Raw genomic sequence first — 14,063 nt, 5'->3', positions numbered from 1 at the left:
TAACTCCTTACGGGTTTGAGCAACCGTTTCACAGCCAAAAAACGCGCTTTACATGCCCTTCACCAGTTTCACATGAGTGAAATGTGAATGGCGCTTTGTGAGTAATGTAATCTAAACCAGGAAACAAAGCTACAAACAGAAAAGAACAAACGGTTCTTGAGTTCTTCATTTTTCGTATTAATTTTTGTTTGAGAATGGACTGGGGGCAAGAAGAGAGTGCTTCTCCCCACCCTCCCCACCTTCTCAGCCGGCGAGTCAATTCTTATGACCTGGCTACCAAGCCGACTTCTAAAACCATTTGGCGCGGAATCGAAACCGCTTTGCACGTGCAAGAACTTCGGTTTGTTTTGTCAAATCCTGTCCTTTTTCGCCATGTCAGCCTTGCACAATGGACCTGGAACCTCGCAACGGAAATCAGGAGCGAAGGTCACGGTAGTTTTAGGAGCGCAGTGGGGTGACGAAGGAAAGGGCAAGTTGGTGGACATCTTGTCGACGAACGCCGATTTGGTGTGCCGTTGTCAGGTATGGAATCGAAAACTAACTTACTTATCACAGATCCTTTGAAACAAAGGCGTCTATAATTCATATTGTGTATTACATGATAGATGTTTGGCCTAAAACGCCAAGACTTTTGATCTGTCTCAAGTTTTCGGGAACAGTGGATGTACATGTAACTACTGATCGTATCGTTGGAAATTAGGTTTATTTATACAGGACGTAACACATCGATCGAAATCGATCATCGGAAACCTAATCGATAAATTGATATTACTCGATAATAATCAATCGATTAAGCAAAGTAATCGATCAAAATCGATAATCACAGACGTTTGGGCATCAGAAATCGATTTCTATCGATTTTGAGAAACTGTCCAAGGATACCGCGAGAAACAACCGCTCATAATCTACCCAGGAAGGCAATTTGATCGAAACAGTAGTGTTAAGAGTTACACCTAGCAGACAAACGATTGTTCAAACGAAGTATAGCTCAGGTTTGATACAACTTACGTATCTTCCCATTTACACTTATGCCAATGAAAAACAGTAGCTTTCCGTCTCTGATATTGTCAAACAAAATCGATACTAATAGTAATTTGATTAATGAAATCGATCAATATCGATAATCACAAATAATCTGGCAATCGATTTTTATCGATTTTCGATATTAATCAATTAATTCATATCAATTTTGATGGAGTATTGGAATTGTCGATGTGTGTTACATCCTGATTTATAAAGCTTACATTGTATAATCAATAAAGACACTTTCGCTTTCGTCATTCATTTCCATAATATAGAACGCGCCTAGAAGTATAATTTTCTTACATGGCTGGGTTAATTGTTCTACTATTATTGCTATGGTAATAATTGCATCTAATCTCAGATGCCATTCAATTATTAAATGCATACAGGTTTCTGACCCGTTCCACGCATGCCTGCTGATCATAATGCATGCATGAGGGATAGCGTCAAAGCAGTCAAATGGTGTTCCAGTTAAATTGTGCCCTATTATATGCTTACTTGGAGTTAGAATTAGTTGAGCTAAAATTGACTTCTTATATATGATGAGGAAAGGCAAAAATTGGTTAAAATTTATAATTTAAGTTTCTATAGACTTGGCCATCCGGCCAGAGGTTTTGGTAAGCATATATTATTCAATTCCTGTATTCCCAAAAGATGCTTATAGACCTTTATCACACAGTGGCCATGTTGAGTCTCAGGAGAATAAAAAGCTTTGTTTTTGCATGGCAATTCACATTTGTGCAAGGCTTACCATGCAAAAACAAAGCTTTTTACATGTATTCTCCCGAGACTCAACATGGCCGCCAAGTGATAAGGGTCTATTATGGCGAGCATAAAGTGAATCAGAGTGAGTGCTGTTCTAGCTTCTCACGCAGACGTTCTTAAGGGTTCATCACACATTCCTGCCCCATGACATCTGCTGATTCGAACAGCCATTTCCGTTCGTCAGCAAATTGCCTTTGTCCAGAGAGACCAATCGGCATTGACTCTTGTGACAAGTACAGCCAATCACATACTGTGAAACAATGGAAATCATCACCCGTGGAGATATTTTTCAACCCCAGTTAAGTATGGGGTTAGGCTGTTACACTTGTATAAACATCCTTCTCCTAAATTATTTTCTTAATGAGCAGAAAATAAGTTTAATTGTTAGTAAGAAGAAAATGGTATGTTATGGCTTATTTGTTTTTTTAGGTACAGCTGTAGTACATGTAATACAAAGTTTCTGGACATTTGCAATCCAATTGTTGTGATTTTTCATTGTTAATTTCTTTCATGGTCGTACATGCACTACACCTTTCTTTCAGCTCAGACAACAACAGCAATATTTCATTACATATAAGCTTTAATATTTTTGCTAGCTGTAGATACCTGTAAAGGAGCTATTAAATTTTTCTGGGAGCCCCATTTTTGTTTACATGTGAGAAGAGTCCCCTTCAATCTTCTTCTAGAGAAACAATGGGAAGTTTGAAACAGTCTCTGCTCACAGCATAAGTTAGTTTGGATTGGAGGGTTTACAATTGCTTGTGTATAAAAAAAATTTTTTTGTTGTTTTAGGGTGGAAATAATGCTGGCCATACAGTTGTTGTTGGATCAAAGAAATATTTTTTTCATATGGTTCCAAGGTGAGATTTATGAGGAAAAAAATTAACAAGTGACTCTTCATGCATGCATGTACATGAACATGTAGTACAGCAAATATTCAATTGGTATTAACAAACTAAGCTAGTCCTTGAAGTCCTTGAAAAGCCCTGAAATTTAATTTAAGATTTCAAGGGCGCTTGAAAAGTCCTCGAAAAGAAGAATTTTTGCTGAAAGTGCAATGAAAATGAAAACTCCTTAAAATTGAAATTGTTATGCTTCCTTGTTTGTGAATTATTACAGATTTGATAATAAATGAGTAAATTTAATATGTTCTATTTATGATTGTCTCTTAAAATGCATTTTATATCCGGGAGAGCTTTTTTAAAGTTGCTATTGACCAAAACATTTCGAAACATACATGTAGTGCAAGACAAAGTAAACTTGCTTTGAATACTCCTTGAAAACTCAGTTTTTGCTAGTGCTTGAATACTCCTTGAATACTCCTTGAATTTTATGTCCAAAAACCAGCATGGGCTATGATCTCAGGACTATACTCACCCGGATGATCATAAATTATTTAATAGTTGACTCCCGGGTTCAAATCATTTGCAGTATCTAAGTGATTAAGAGGTTCTATTTATTTGCTTTTTTTCCTTTCTAGCCATCAATAGTCACAAGTCATGTAATTTTGTTTCTAATTAACTTATATTTATCATAAATTTAAATAGAATAAAACTACAATTACTGTAACTTAATAACTAATGATGGGGGGATTAAAATACAGTTCAATATAATCGGGAATTACAATAACAATTTACAATGAGTTGATTTTCTGAGTACAGCTGTACCCATATAGGTTTCTATACATGTGTTTGTGGTTCAAAATTGCTTTTGGTTTAAACGTTTTCAAACCAGTTTGACTTTTATTTCCCTACAATGTATGTCTCGGATTATGGTAGTGAATACTACACAAAAAATTTTAAACCAAAAAAAATTTAAACCACAATATACACGTCAAGCACCTCTAAGGACTTCTTGAATAGGAAGACATCTTACATGTACATGGACATTAATATTGTATGCAATATAAAGCTGCATGATCTTTGTGTTTCTTTTCTGGTTTCAGTGGGTTAATACAACCAAAGGCTGTTAGTGTCATTGGTAAGTTGTAACAGTTCCTATTGACAGCAGTAATTTTGAGTTTAACTGACATTAATATTTTAATAAACTACAGTCTTTATTTTTCATCTTGATAATTTTTATTGTTAGTTCTTTGTGACTGTTGTAAGGATGGTGCTTACTTTTGTTACTGCACGTACATTCTGCGCATCTCGAGATACTCAAGTTTCCTATGGATGGTGCCCACTAATACAGGGATGTTTTTTGCGGTTTAATACTACAGATGGAGACAGCAGAACTTAGCAAGTGCTGTTGGTATCCAAAAAGAAAATTGGGGGTAACCATGCATTTTTCAGAGATTATTAAGCTTCAATATGGAAAAAAATGCCATACATTGCTTTGTATTTTATCACTTTTTAAAATTATTTCTGCTTAATTATCTCTATACAATGCATGGTTACCTCCAATTTTTTTTGGATTCCACTGGCCCCTGCTGAGATCTGCTTTTCCTGAATAGTCATAAGCTATGTAAAAATACTTCTGTATTAGTAGGCACCACCCTTAACATGCTAGAAATAGAGGATATTAGATGACCTCACAGAGATACAAAATTGCTCTTTCGAGCGTTGAAAAAATTATATTTCACAAGTGAATGCAGCGAATGAGTGAAATATTATCTTTTCAAGACGAGAAGAGAAATTTCTTATCTCCAAATGGCCATGTAATGTTCTGTGTTTTATATAAGCACCAAATGCAATATTTACCAAATGTAATTGCAAAAGGCATGATTTATTATGTATCCATAGCAATGGTGATCTTTTCACTTGTGAAGATAACATGCTACATTGTATTTTCACTTGTGAAGATATCATGTTTTCATACAAAATCTCACCTGGTATTTCATTGGTTTTTATATAAATAATAAGAACCTATATATCACATCGTCATCGTCATCATCGTTGTCAGTATTAAATAAAGTTATATTAATTTATCGTATTAAAATGCACTTGATGTTACACTGTACCAACATTAATAATTTTAATATTGGTATTGATTTGGCTCATGGCTGAAGAGAGGTAGAGTACTGCATGTACGTCTTAGTTATGAGACTAACACAAATAAATAATTATTATCTAATGTACATGTATCTTCTTCAAGATGGCTTTGATGAGTATATAACTTTTCTTTGCAGTACCACTTAGTTTTTGCCCTTGAGTATGTCTTTGAAAGCTCAATTGGTAATGTACATGTACTTTGTTTTTCTTTTATTTGTTAGGTAATGGTGTGGTAATTCACGTACCCCAGTTTTTTGAAGAGCTAAAGGAACTTGAAGCAAAAGGTAACAACAGGAACATTGTTCAATGCAGCCGAAAAATCTATTGAATTAAAAAAAGTCACTATCTTAATGCAAAACGCTATTTGCAGGAGTGACAGACTGGCACGGAAGACTTCTAGTCTCTGACAGAGCTCATATAGGTGAGACATTTGTCCATATACCTCTTTCTTCTTTTTCTGTTACTTATTAATTTTTGTTGTATAAAATAAAATAAATCTTTTATCCCAGAAAATTTATGTTGAGTGAGAAGTTTTGTTCTTGTAGTGCTTGACTTACATCAGGAATCAGACAAGTTGAGAGAAGGTGGCAAGGGAGGGTAAGTTAAATAAGAAATCCTTTTTGTTCTGGGATGACAAAAAATTAGTATAGCACTTATACATAACAACATAACGACCAGGGCTTCAACATCCAACTTTACGTTCCCCCTCATTCATCCTGGGCAATTCTGCCAGCTAGGGCATGGTGCAGTGGGGTCTTTATCCCCCGTGGCCACTATGGTGGCGATGAAAGCCTGTCTTGAACCCTGAAAAATGAACAGTAATGGAGCTCGGGTCAAGCTTCAAAGGCTAAACTACACTGTAGTGGTGGATTAAAAGCCAAAACTACCAAGTCCCTGTTTTTAGGGAAAAGCCATATGCTCCCCTAAGCAGTAGAAATGGCTCAAGCAAATATTTCCGAGCTCTGTGCCGAAGGTCATGGGTTTGTTTGCTGTTGGGAGCCCAGATTTTTTCCTTGTCACATGCTCAAGTCTTATTGAATACTATAATCAGATGCTCAGTTACTAAGTACTGAGTTACAAACAGAATTACAAATACATGTACACTGTAGGGTGAGCTACATGTAGGTCATTGATTTGTTAGGGTTTGTGTTTGTCTCTCTATACTGTAGTTCAGTGGTTATGACAATGGTCATGGGTTTGACTCACGTCAAGGACTAAAGAATCCAGATTGTTTCTCTGTTCCTAGCTTTTAATTTAATGTGCTGAGTGGTACAGCTGTACATGTACATGTATGTCTTTCTTAATTTTTGATTGAACTTCATTCATGTTACAGTTGTAAATCTGTTTTATTCAGTAACTGAATTATTTGCATGTTTTTCAAAAACACAACAAAGTAAACTTGGAAGAAGCAATAGTCACATGTGAAGTAATTTTAGTGATGGACCACTCTTCATCTTCAGATACAGCTGTATCAATTTTTTTGTTTTTTTTTTGTTTTTCATATCTACCTTACTGTAGTTTGGGTACCACAAAGAAGGGAATTGGACCCACCTATGCTTCAAAGGTATTCAAGTTATTACTTATAGATACATGTAGCTTTAATTATTCATTTTCATGTACTGTACAACATTTTGAATTCTGTAATTTACAATAAATGTTATTAAATGTTTCTAATTTAAAATTTGACTTACTGTGCTATAATAATGTTTATTTCCAGGGAGGAAACCAAGTTTGTATTGTAAAAGTGTATATGACAAAAATTAATTTTGCATTTGCTTGATCAAATCTTCTTCTTCATGTATGAAATTGGAAAAAAAAATCCCAGATTATTTTTTCTTCCACGGGTTTGAAAAATAAAAATGTCTAATTCCCGTTGAATACAAGACAGTGCAAGATGGGAGATGAGGGGATAGTAAGACCTTGATGTCAATACATGATCACTAGTTTTGGGATTTCTGTCCTTCATTTGCTTTTTGTGTGTAGAGGAAGAAAACTGTGTGGCTGAAATTATGACTGGATCGAATGATAAAACAACCTATTGGTTTGTTTGGTTGGTTTGTACAGATTTAATGCATTATTGTCATTCTTAACAAGAACAAACTGTACAATACATGTGCGTACAGGTAATTATGCATGTAATGTAAGTACAGGTAACTTCAAGTTATTGCTTCTCGATGAGCAGTAGACAAGAGATAGTTATTAAGTATTTTTGTTTCTTTTCATTATAAGGCACAAAGGATTGGTCTAAGAATTTGTGACTTGGTTGGAGATTTCGAGATTTTTGAGAAAAGGTGAGAAGTGTATAATACATGTATTTCTTTGACAGATATGCACTGTGCATTGTAAATTGATATCACCAAAAAAATCATATATTTAGTTATTTCAGGCCATTAATTTAAGTTGTAGTTTTGATCTATGATTCTTTGTTCATGTGGCAGGTTCAGAGGATTGGTATCACATTTTCAAAGACTGTGAGTATTTTGCTAAGTTTGATAAAAATTTATTAGTTAACTGCAATGTGTATGTGCATGTACTTGTACATGTATGTAAAACATTGTAATTTAATTTTGTGAAATTCAAAAATATAGTAATAACTGAACACCAACAGATCCTGTTTAACAAAATTTTGTAAATTTGTATTGGCATAATTCCAATTGACAAGATGATCAAAACAATGCAATTTACAGTTTGGGAATACTTTTCAGATCAAATTGGAATTTGGAAATGTTGGTTTTTTATGAGAGGGGGAAACCGAAGTACCCGAAGAAAAACCTCTCAGAGCAAGGACGAGAACCAACAACAAACTCAACCCACATTCTGATGCTGTGTCCAGGAATTGAACCTAGGTACACTGGTACATGTACATACATGTACAATCCATGTACATCCCTTGTGCTTGACAATTTGGAAAGTCAGTACTGTATAATAATTTATTGTCAGTGGCTTTACTGGAAAACCTTTCATATTTTAATGGTTTTAAAAACGTCCATTTACCAACAGGTATCCAGACCTCAGTACAAATGTTGAAGAAGAGCTTGAGAAATACAAGGTAGGTTTTCTTAGGCTTTATTCAGACCAGGTACCCAGGCTGAACACTGCTGATGGCCCAAACAGGGAAAAATGTGGGTCAATGTTTCAAATGGGGTCAAATAATTATTTATTGCAGGCCATAATTTATGCAGAAAGTGTCAATCTGAGCAAAAATGAAAAAAATAAATGTAACCTATAAATATTTCTATTTCTATTTATAATTTTAACAGTTTACAGTATTAAATACTGTAAATAATACTTTATTGTAATATCTTATATATTAAAAATCTATGTATTAAAATAATGTTTTGCGTTTTGTTCGTAGCACTATGCAGAAAAGATTCGTCCACTTGTTTGTGACACAGTGAGTTACATGCACAAAGCCTTACAGAATGAGTCAGCAAACATTATAGTGGAGGGTGCTAATGCACTGATGTTGGATATTGACTTTGGTGAGTTGAAATGCGTAATTTGTGACAGTTTGGTCGGAAACTCAAGACAGTAACTCCTAGCTTGAAATACCTGCTTCAAGGTTAGGGACAAGAATAGTAAATTCAAGAATTGCCAAGACTCCAAGACCCTTGTTGAAAACTTCAAACCCAAGCCTTGCATATGCACTTGTTTGGTGTACCTCAACTCCAGATTCAAGATCCAAGGCTAGTAATTTTGAGCTGGGAAAGTGCCGAAGTGCTTCATGACTGTAGCTACATGTACAGTAAAGGTGTTCTGTGTGATAATGGCATTCAAAGTGGTCTCTGAACTTGCATAGAATTTATAACTAATTATGGTACATGTAAAAACACGTATAAACACAAAAATTCTGGGATGGTCACTAATTAAATAATTATATTAAGCCCAAGAATTCTAGATTCTAGTTTCATGTGTCACAATTTTCAGACATGTGTAAGCACTAAATACATGTTCAGGTAAGGTACACACTACCTTTAGAGGCGAGTTTGGTGTTGTCATGGTAACATGTAGAAAAAGCCCCTTTAATTGTAGCTAAATTTAATTTTTTCTTCCAGGTACATATCCATATGTTACATCCTCCAACTGTGCAGTGGGTGCAGTATGTACTGGGCTCGGCATTCCTCCAACAGCAATTGGCAATGTTTATGGTGTGACTAAGGCTTACACGACACGTGTTGGCCTTGGAGGATTCCCAACAGAGCTTAAGAATGTAAGCTATGTGTTTGCATTTCTTAGAAGTACATGCCATCATCGTTCCCTTCTCCCCAACTGAGGAATAGACCTTTTTCATAAAAGGCAGCCGATGAATTATTCTTTTGTTTTCATGAAAATTAGCCTTACTAGCCTCGTCAGCATGGGCAAAATTCAAAAGAATTTTTACGCTGAAATGAGGTTAGTAGGGCTAATTAACATATATTGAAAAAAATAATAAATCGGCCGCCATTTATGAAAAAGGTCCATTTAACAATTAGATTATGAGCTCGAGATTTCTATCGCGTGATAGCTGATGAGGGCACAGCCCAAATCAGCTATCATGCATAGAAATCGAGAGCGAATAATCTAATTGTTTCAGTATAAATCTACTTGTCGTTCAAAACTAAACAAGTAAATTATCTAAGTATATCCTTATCGCAGACACTTCGGAAACGGGAGGAAGCGGCTGCCATTTTGTTGAAAACCGCTACTCACTATCTATCACAGAATAGATAGCAAGTAGCGTAGCCAATCAGAGAACGGCATTCGTGATAGAACACTAGTACGTTAATACTGAAGGGGCTTAGAACTGCAGTGTACAGTGTACGTGCATACATGTGCCTGGAAGTAATTTAAGGGGTTGGATCAAGAGTGGCGTAAGTGAATTTTTTTTTCCTTAAAATCAAAATTGCTCCAAATAAGCTCCATTTTGGCACAGAGACTGGTTGTCGTGTCAGGGCAACATCTGTAAAATTTTGTACAAGGCTTATATGATGATAGATGAGAGCTTTTTATTTCAATCTAGGAACTTGGAGAAAAGATGCAACAGATAGGAAAGGAGTTTGGAGTTACGACTGGCAGGAAAAGGCGATGTGGCTGGCTTGATCTTGTGATGATCAAGTATTCTCACATGATTAACAATTTTACAAGGTACATTTAAACAATATTGTTATTCAAAAGTCATCTGCCCCTCCCACACTCTCAGAAAGGAAAGAGTTCTACACATGCTAATTCAGTAAGCCTGCTTATCATCAGAAGTGAGAAGGGCTTACATTTTTGGGATAAATGTAACGTGTAAATGTGGGCACAAGTATAATTAAAATTTACGAATCAACAATTTTTTGGAAACGGATTTAACTATAAAATTTAACGTTAAAAAAGCACGACGTATCGACCGTCCGACGGTCATTTTCAAGTTCAAGCAACTTTAAAATCCTAAAAATGTGCCAGAGCAAACTCGACTGCTTGATCTTCGAGATGTTTTTTTTATTCGCGACCTAAAGTCGAAACTGAATAAGCAATGCGACTCGATCCGTGCGAAGTTTTTTGTTTAATTATTTCACTTTTAAATACCTTTATCGTTTCTAGCGTTCCTTTTTTTTTTTATCATTCACACTGTTATTTTCTTCTATTGTTTCCATGTAGATGTCTTGGAGTATCTCATTAGTCCTTTCACAATTATTGTATGTAAGCATATGCTAATTTTACTTCTTATCTTGAACTTGAAAATGACTGACGGACCGTCGAAACGTCGTTTTTTTTTTTTAACGTTAACTTTTATAGTTAAATTAAAATTTAGAATTAATTTTTGACATTGAAAAAACTGAGCACAGTATTTAACCTACATTTTTTAATTTGTTTTGGCAGCCTTGTGATAGCCAAGCTCGATGTCTTGGATACCTTTGAGGAAGTGAAGATCGGAGTGTCATACAAACACAAAGGGAAAGTGCTAGAATCCTTTCCTGGTAAGGAGCATATCTATTAAACACATTGTTTTCTTTTAATTAATCAGTCACAACAGGATGATGGCAGTGTTGTGGTTGTCCTGTGACTTCAGCACTCATACGATAAATTATGTAATGTTTAAAACACGAGCAGCAGTGTTTTATCGGGATTTAAAACCACGAGGCGCAGCCGAGTGGTTTTAGACCCGATAAAACACGCGCTACGAGTTTTTTAAAAGGCTTCAAAAGCGTGTGTCAAGAGAGTTCATAACAATGATGCTCTTGTGAACGTTGGAAATTAGCATACGAGTAAAAACATTAAACACCGCATACTAATAAGGAGGAGGTTTTATCGTGTTTTAAAACAACTGCACGTGATGTATTATCAACCATTTGATAGGTCGATGGGCTTATGAATGATTAATGACTTTTGAAGAGCTGAATACGGCCAAGTAATATAAGGGCATTCATTACTCATATCCAAGACACACATGTATGTAGTTGTCAGGAGCTGAATACCTTCAATGATACTGGTACTAGTAGGCATCTTCCTTGAGAAACCTGTGTATCTCGGGCCATCTCGAGATGCGCGGTAGTAAAAGGAGAAACTGTACTCAATGGGCCAGTTATAGTCTAGTGATAGTCTAGTTAGAGTCTAGTTATAGTATAGTTAGAGTCTAGTTAGAGTCTAGTTAGAGTCTAGTTATAGTATAGTTAGAGTCTAACTTAGGCCCCGGCTTAAGACAATCAGTGGGCCTCCAAATCTGTTTATAAGTGGTTTATTTTAAGTAGGTAAATAGTTTCTAGTCTTTGATGCAAGCCTTCTTATTACCGTCGGCAGTAGACAATGTTTGGATAATTATGATTGTTGGCAAAATTGAAAATGGTTTAGAACTTGGTTTTGTTAAATACCGTCTAAACTGTCTTCTAATGACTGACCCAATTAGTTCGACACTTTCAAAGATCCCTCTCTTCTAACAAATTGGTAACCTTTTTTGTGTGTGTATTTTGTTTTTGTTTGCCTCTCTGTTTGTTTTCAGTTTCCGTTAAAAGTCTTAAATAATTAGCCAACTTACTGTACTTGTATCTTCCGAGCTCCATATGTGACATCTTTCACTCTTTCACAAAGCAATACGTTTTCTATTTTGTATTGATGATTGCAGCTTCTGTGGAGGTTTTGGATGAAGTTGAAGTTGATTACATCACCCTGCCTGGTTGGATGACTAGTATTGCACACTGTAGAACGTTCAGTGAATTGCCAGCCAACGCTCAAGCTTATATCAGGAAAATTGAAGAAATTGCGCAAATTCCAGGTAAGGTTCAACACCATGTTGTGGATATAATCATTGAAGAGCAAAGGCAATAAGAGAAAAATTGGTAAAACATGCCTCTGAAGAGATGTGCATTTTGTGGAAAGTTTTTGACTCAGTAGCCCCGACCTTTCAAAAGCTCTGTTTTCACTGAACCCTTAAAACCTGCAGCTGCATTGAACATTGTTCTGTTGTCCTCTCAAGCAACCATGTAAGACGTTGCGTTGCATGTCGCCCCATTTGACAAGGAGGTAGAAAAGAAGCTCTATGAGGGTAATCTTTAATAAGGATGCCAACATCACAAAAGTGGTTTACAAAGGGTCCTCTAAAAAATTACCAAGAACAAATAAAAACCTAATCATAGAAACAAGAAATGAAAAAATATACATACAAAAGTTAAAAGTAGAACTAAAAGGATCATAAATTGGCTTTTGACAGTTCACGTTTAAAAGTAGTCAGTGACTCTGCTTCCCTCATCGCGGGATCTAATCTGTTCCAGGTTTCTGAACTAAAATTAATTTACGACCAGTAGCCCCATTGTCTATTGGCAGTGGATTTGCGGATATTAGCAGTACTAGTAGCCCCCCCTCCCCCTCCCCCCAGAAAAAAAAAGAAAGAAAGAAAAAAAACGGTCTAGATAACATCAATCAATTTGCATTCTGCGTTAATTGTATTTTGTTTTTTCTCTCTTTCAGTCCAATGGGTAGGTGTTGGACAGGCACGGGATGCCATGATATCTCTGTTTTAGATAGATCAACAATCGTCAAAACAAAATAATCGCTACAGACTTCCCATAAGCTTACAGGAATGTCTTTAGACACTTTTTTTACTATTATTTGCACTAAGATGTAACCACGTTGATGATCAAGTTTGCACTCATTAGTAGGGTAAACGACTGCCCTCAGTTTCTACTTCAGGCTCCATTAGGATTCCAAATCAAACTACAATAGACACGTGCGGTCTCTGAGTTTTTAAGGAACGTTTCAATTGATGTGACAACTTTCATATACAATGTACTCTATAAATAGGACCATCCTTCATCGCTTTCCAGTCAGAATGGGCAACATACAGTGGAACCTCTATACAATAAAGTTCTCGGTATAACGAACGATATTCTACAGCCCGCCCTGGCTTTTAAAATGTATGGAACAAAACCTCGATGTAACGAACCAGCTTCCTTAGTCCCTTGGTCCCTTTAATCGAGGTTCCACTGCAGCAATTAGAAGCGACTGTAATTGTAGGCTAAAGTTGTGACACCGGTGGAAATGTTACTCATCAACCTCAGAGACTGTGGGTAGCGCAGAGGTGATGATAGGGGCAGCTGCATTCGCAAGCCCAGCTTTTACAATGCTTGAGATTCCTCCCAAAAGACCCAAATGACAGTGATAAGACAAGGATAATGTCTTTGGATACTTTAATGTAAACTTTGTGAAAGCCAAGCCAGTGTTTGCTTGTCTTATTGTTTTAATAATTTATTTTCATCGCATAATATATTTAGAAAGCTTTTTTAGCAAGTAATGTTTGTAAATGTTCAACACAGGAAAAACTTTCAATCAGTAATCTGATAAACGTTTGAACAGCTATATAAATGTGGGTTGAGGCGGGGACCAATGATTGTATGTATTTTTTAAATGTATTGGTCGAAGAAAGTGTGTGTTCAATTTCCATAATTCTAAAATTTGTAATATTGTGCTCTTAGCTTGAAGTGCAGGCTATAGATTATTTATTTCTGGAAGTCGCATCCTAGTAGAGTTTCAACCTTTTCCTGCCATTTAGATTGTAGAAAGGGAATTAAATTAGTAGTGTCGGAAGAAAACATTGCGGGCATTTGTGAAAGATTACATGGGAGGTACCCCTCCATCCAAAAAGCCATCTTTCTTTTTTCTGCTCGCAGTTTAATTTTATTTTTCTTTTTGCATTCCATATTTTCTTAGCACCTCTTAAATTGAACGTGTGGAACGAGATACTAAACTTACTGCTTGGAAAATATTCTCTAGTTTTTAATCAGTTATGGCAATGTGTCGCGACTTGGCAGTGTTTTGGAGTGCTTTGCA

At 35.9% G+C, this 14,063-nt stretch overlaps 1 protein-coding gene across 1 annotated transcript; it reads left to right on the top strand.

Moving 5' to 3' along the window:
* Positions 1 to 288: 288 nt before the first annotated feature.
* LOC146467536 (adenylosuccinate synthetase isozyme 2-like) lies at positions 289 to 13,818 on the top strand. Its single transcript, XM_085125794.1, has 16 exons — positions 289 to 522; positions 2,581 to 2,648; positions 3,734 to 3,768; positions 5,003 to 5,065; positions 5,152 to 5,202; positions 5,327 to 5,378; positions 6,300 to 6,345; positions 7,011 to 7,072; positions 7,220 to 7,252; positions 7,782 to 7,830; positions 8,137 to 8,263; positions 8,837 to 8,991; positions 9,781 to 9,905; positions 10,623 to 10,720; positions 11,863 to 12,012; positions 12,705 to 13,818. Exons 1-16 carry the CDS (start codon positions 373 to 375, stop codon positions 12,755 to 12,757), a joined length of 1,317 nt encoding a protein of 438 aa, XP_084981920.1. The 5' UTR covers positions 289 to 372; the 3' UTR covers positions 12,758 to 13,818.
* The last annotated feature ends 245 nt before the right edge of the window (positions 13,819 to 14,063 follow it).

The sequence above is a fragment of the Pavona decussata genome, unplaced genomic scaffold (assembly GCF_977016875.1).
Source record: "Pavona decussata unplaced genomic scaffold, jaPavDecu1.1 SCAFFOLD_135, whole genome shotgun sequence".
NCBI lineage: Eukaryota > Metazoa > Cnidaria > Anthozoa > Scleractinia > Agariciidae > Pavona > Pavona decussata.
This window is presented reverse-complemented; position numbering and strand designations above follow the sequence as displayed.

What these genes read in the sequence shown, in the direction of transcription:
- LOC146467536 (XM_085125794.1), top strand. Translation starts at nt 373, where the DNA reads ATGTCAGCCTTGCACAATGGACCTGGAACCTCGCAACGGAAATCAGGA. An exon ending in AAAGGAACTTGAAGCAAAAG is followed by an intron (nt 5,066 to 5,151) that starts GTAACAACAGGA and finishes CGCTATTTGCAG; the next exon opens with GAGTGACAGACTGGCACGGA. An exon ending in ATGATTAACAATTTTACAAG is followed by an intron (nt 9,906 to 10,622) that starts GTACATTTAAAC and finishes TTGTTTTGGCAG; the next exon opens with CCTTGTGATAGCCAAGCTCG.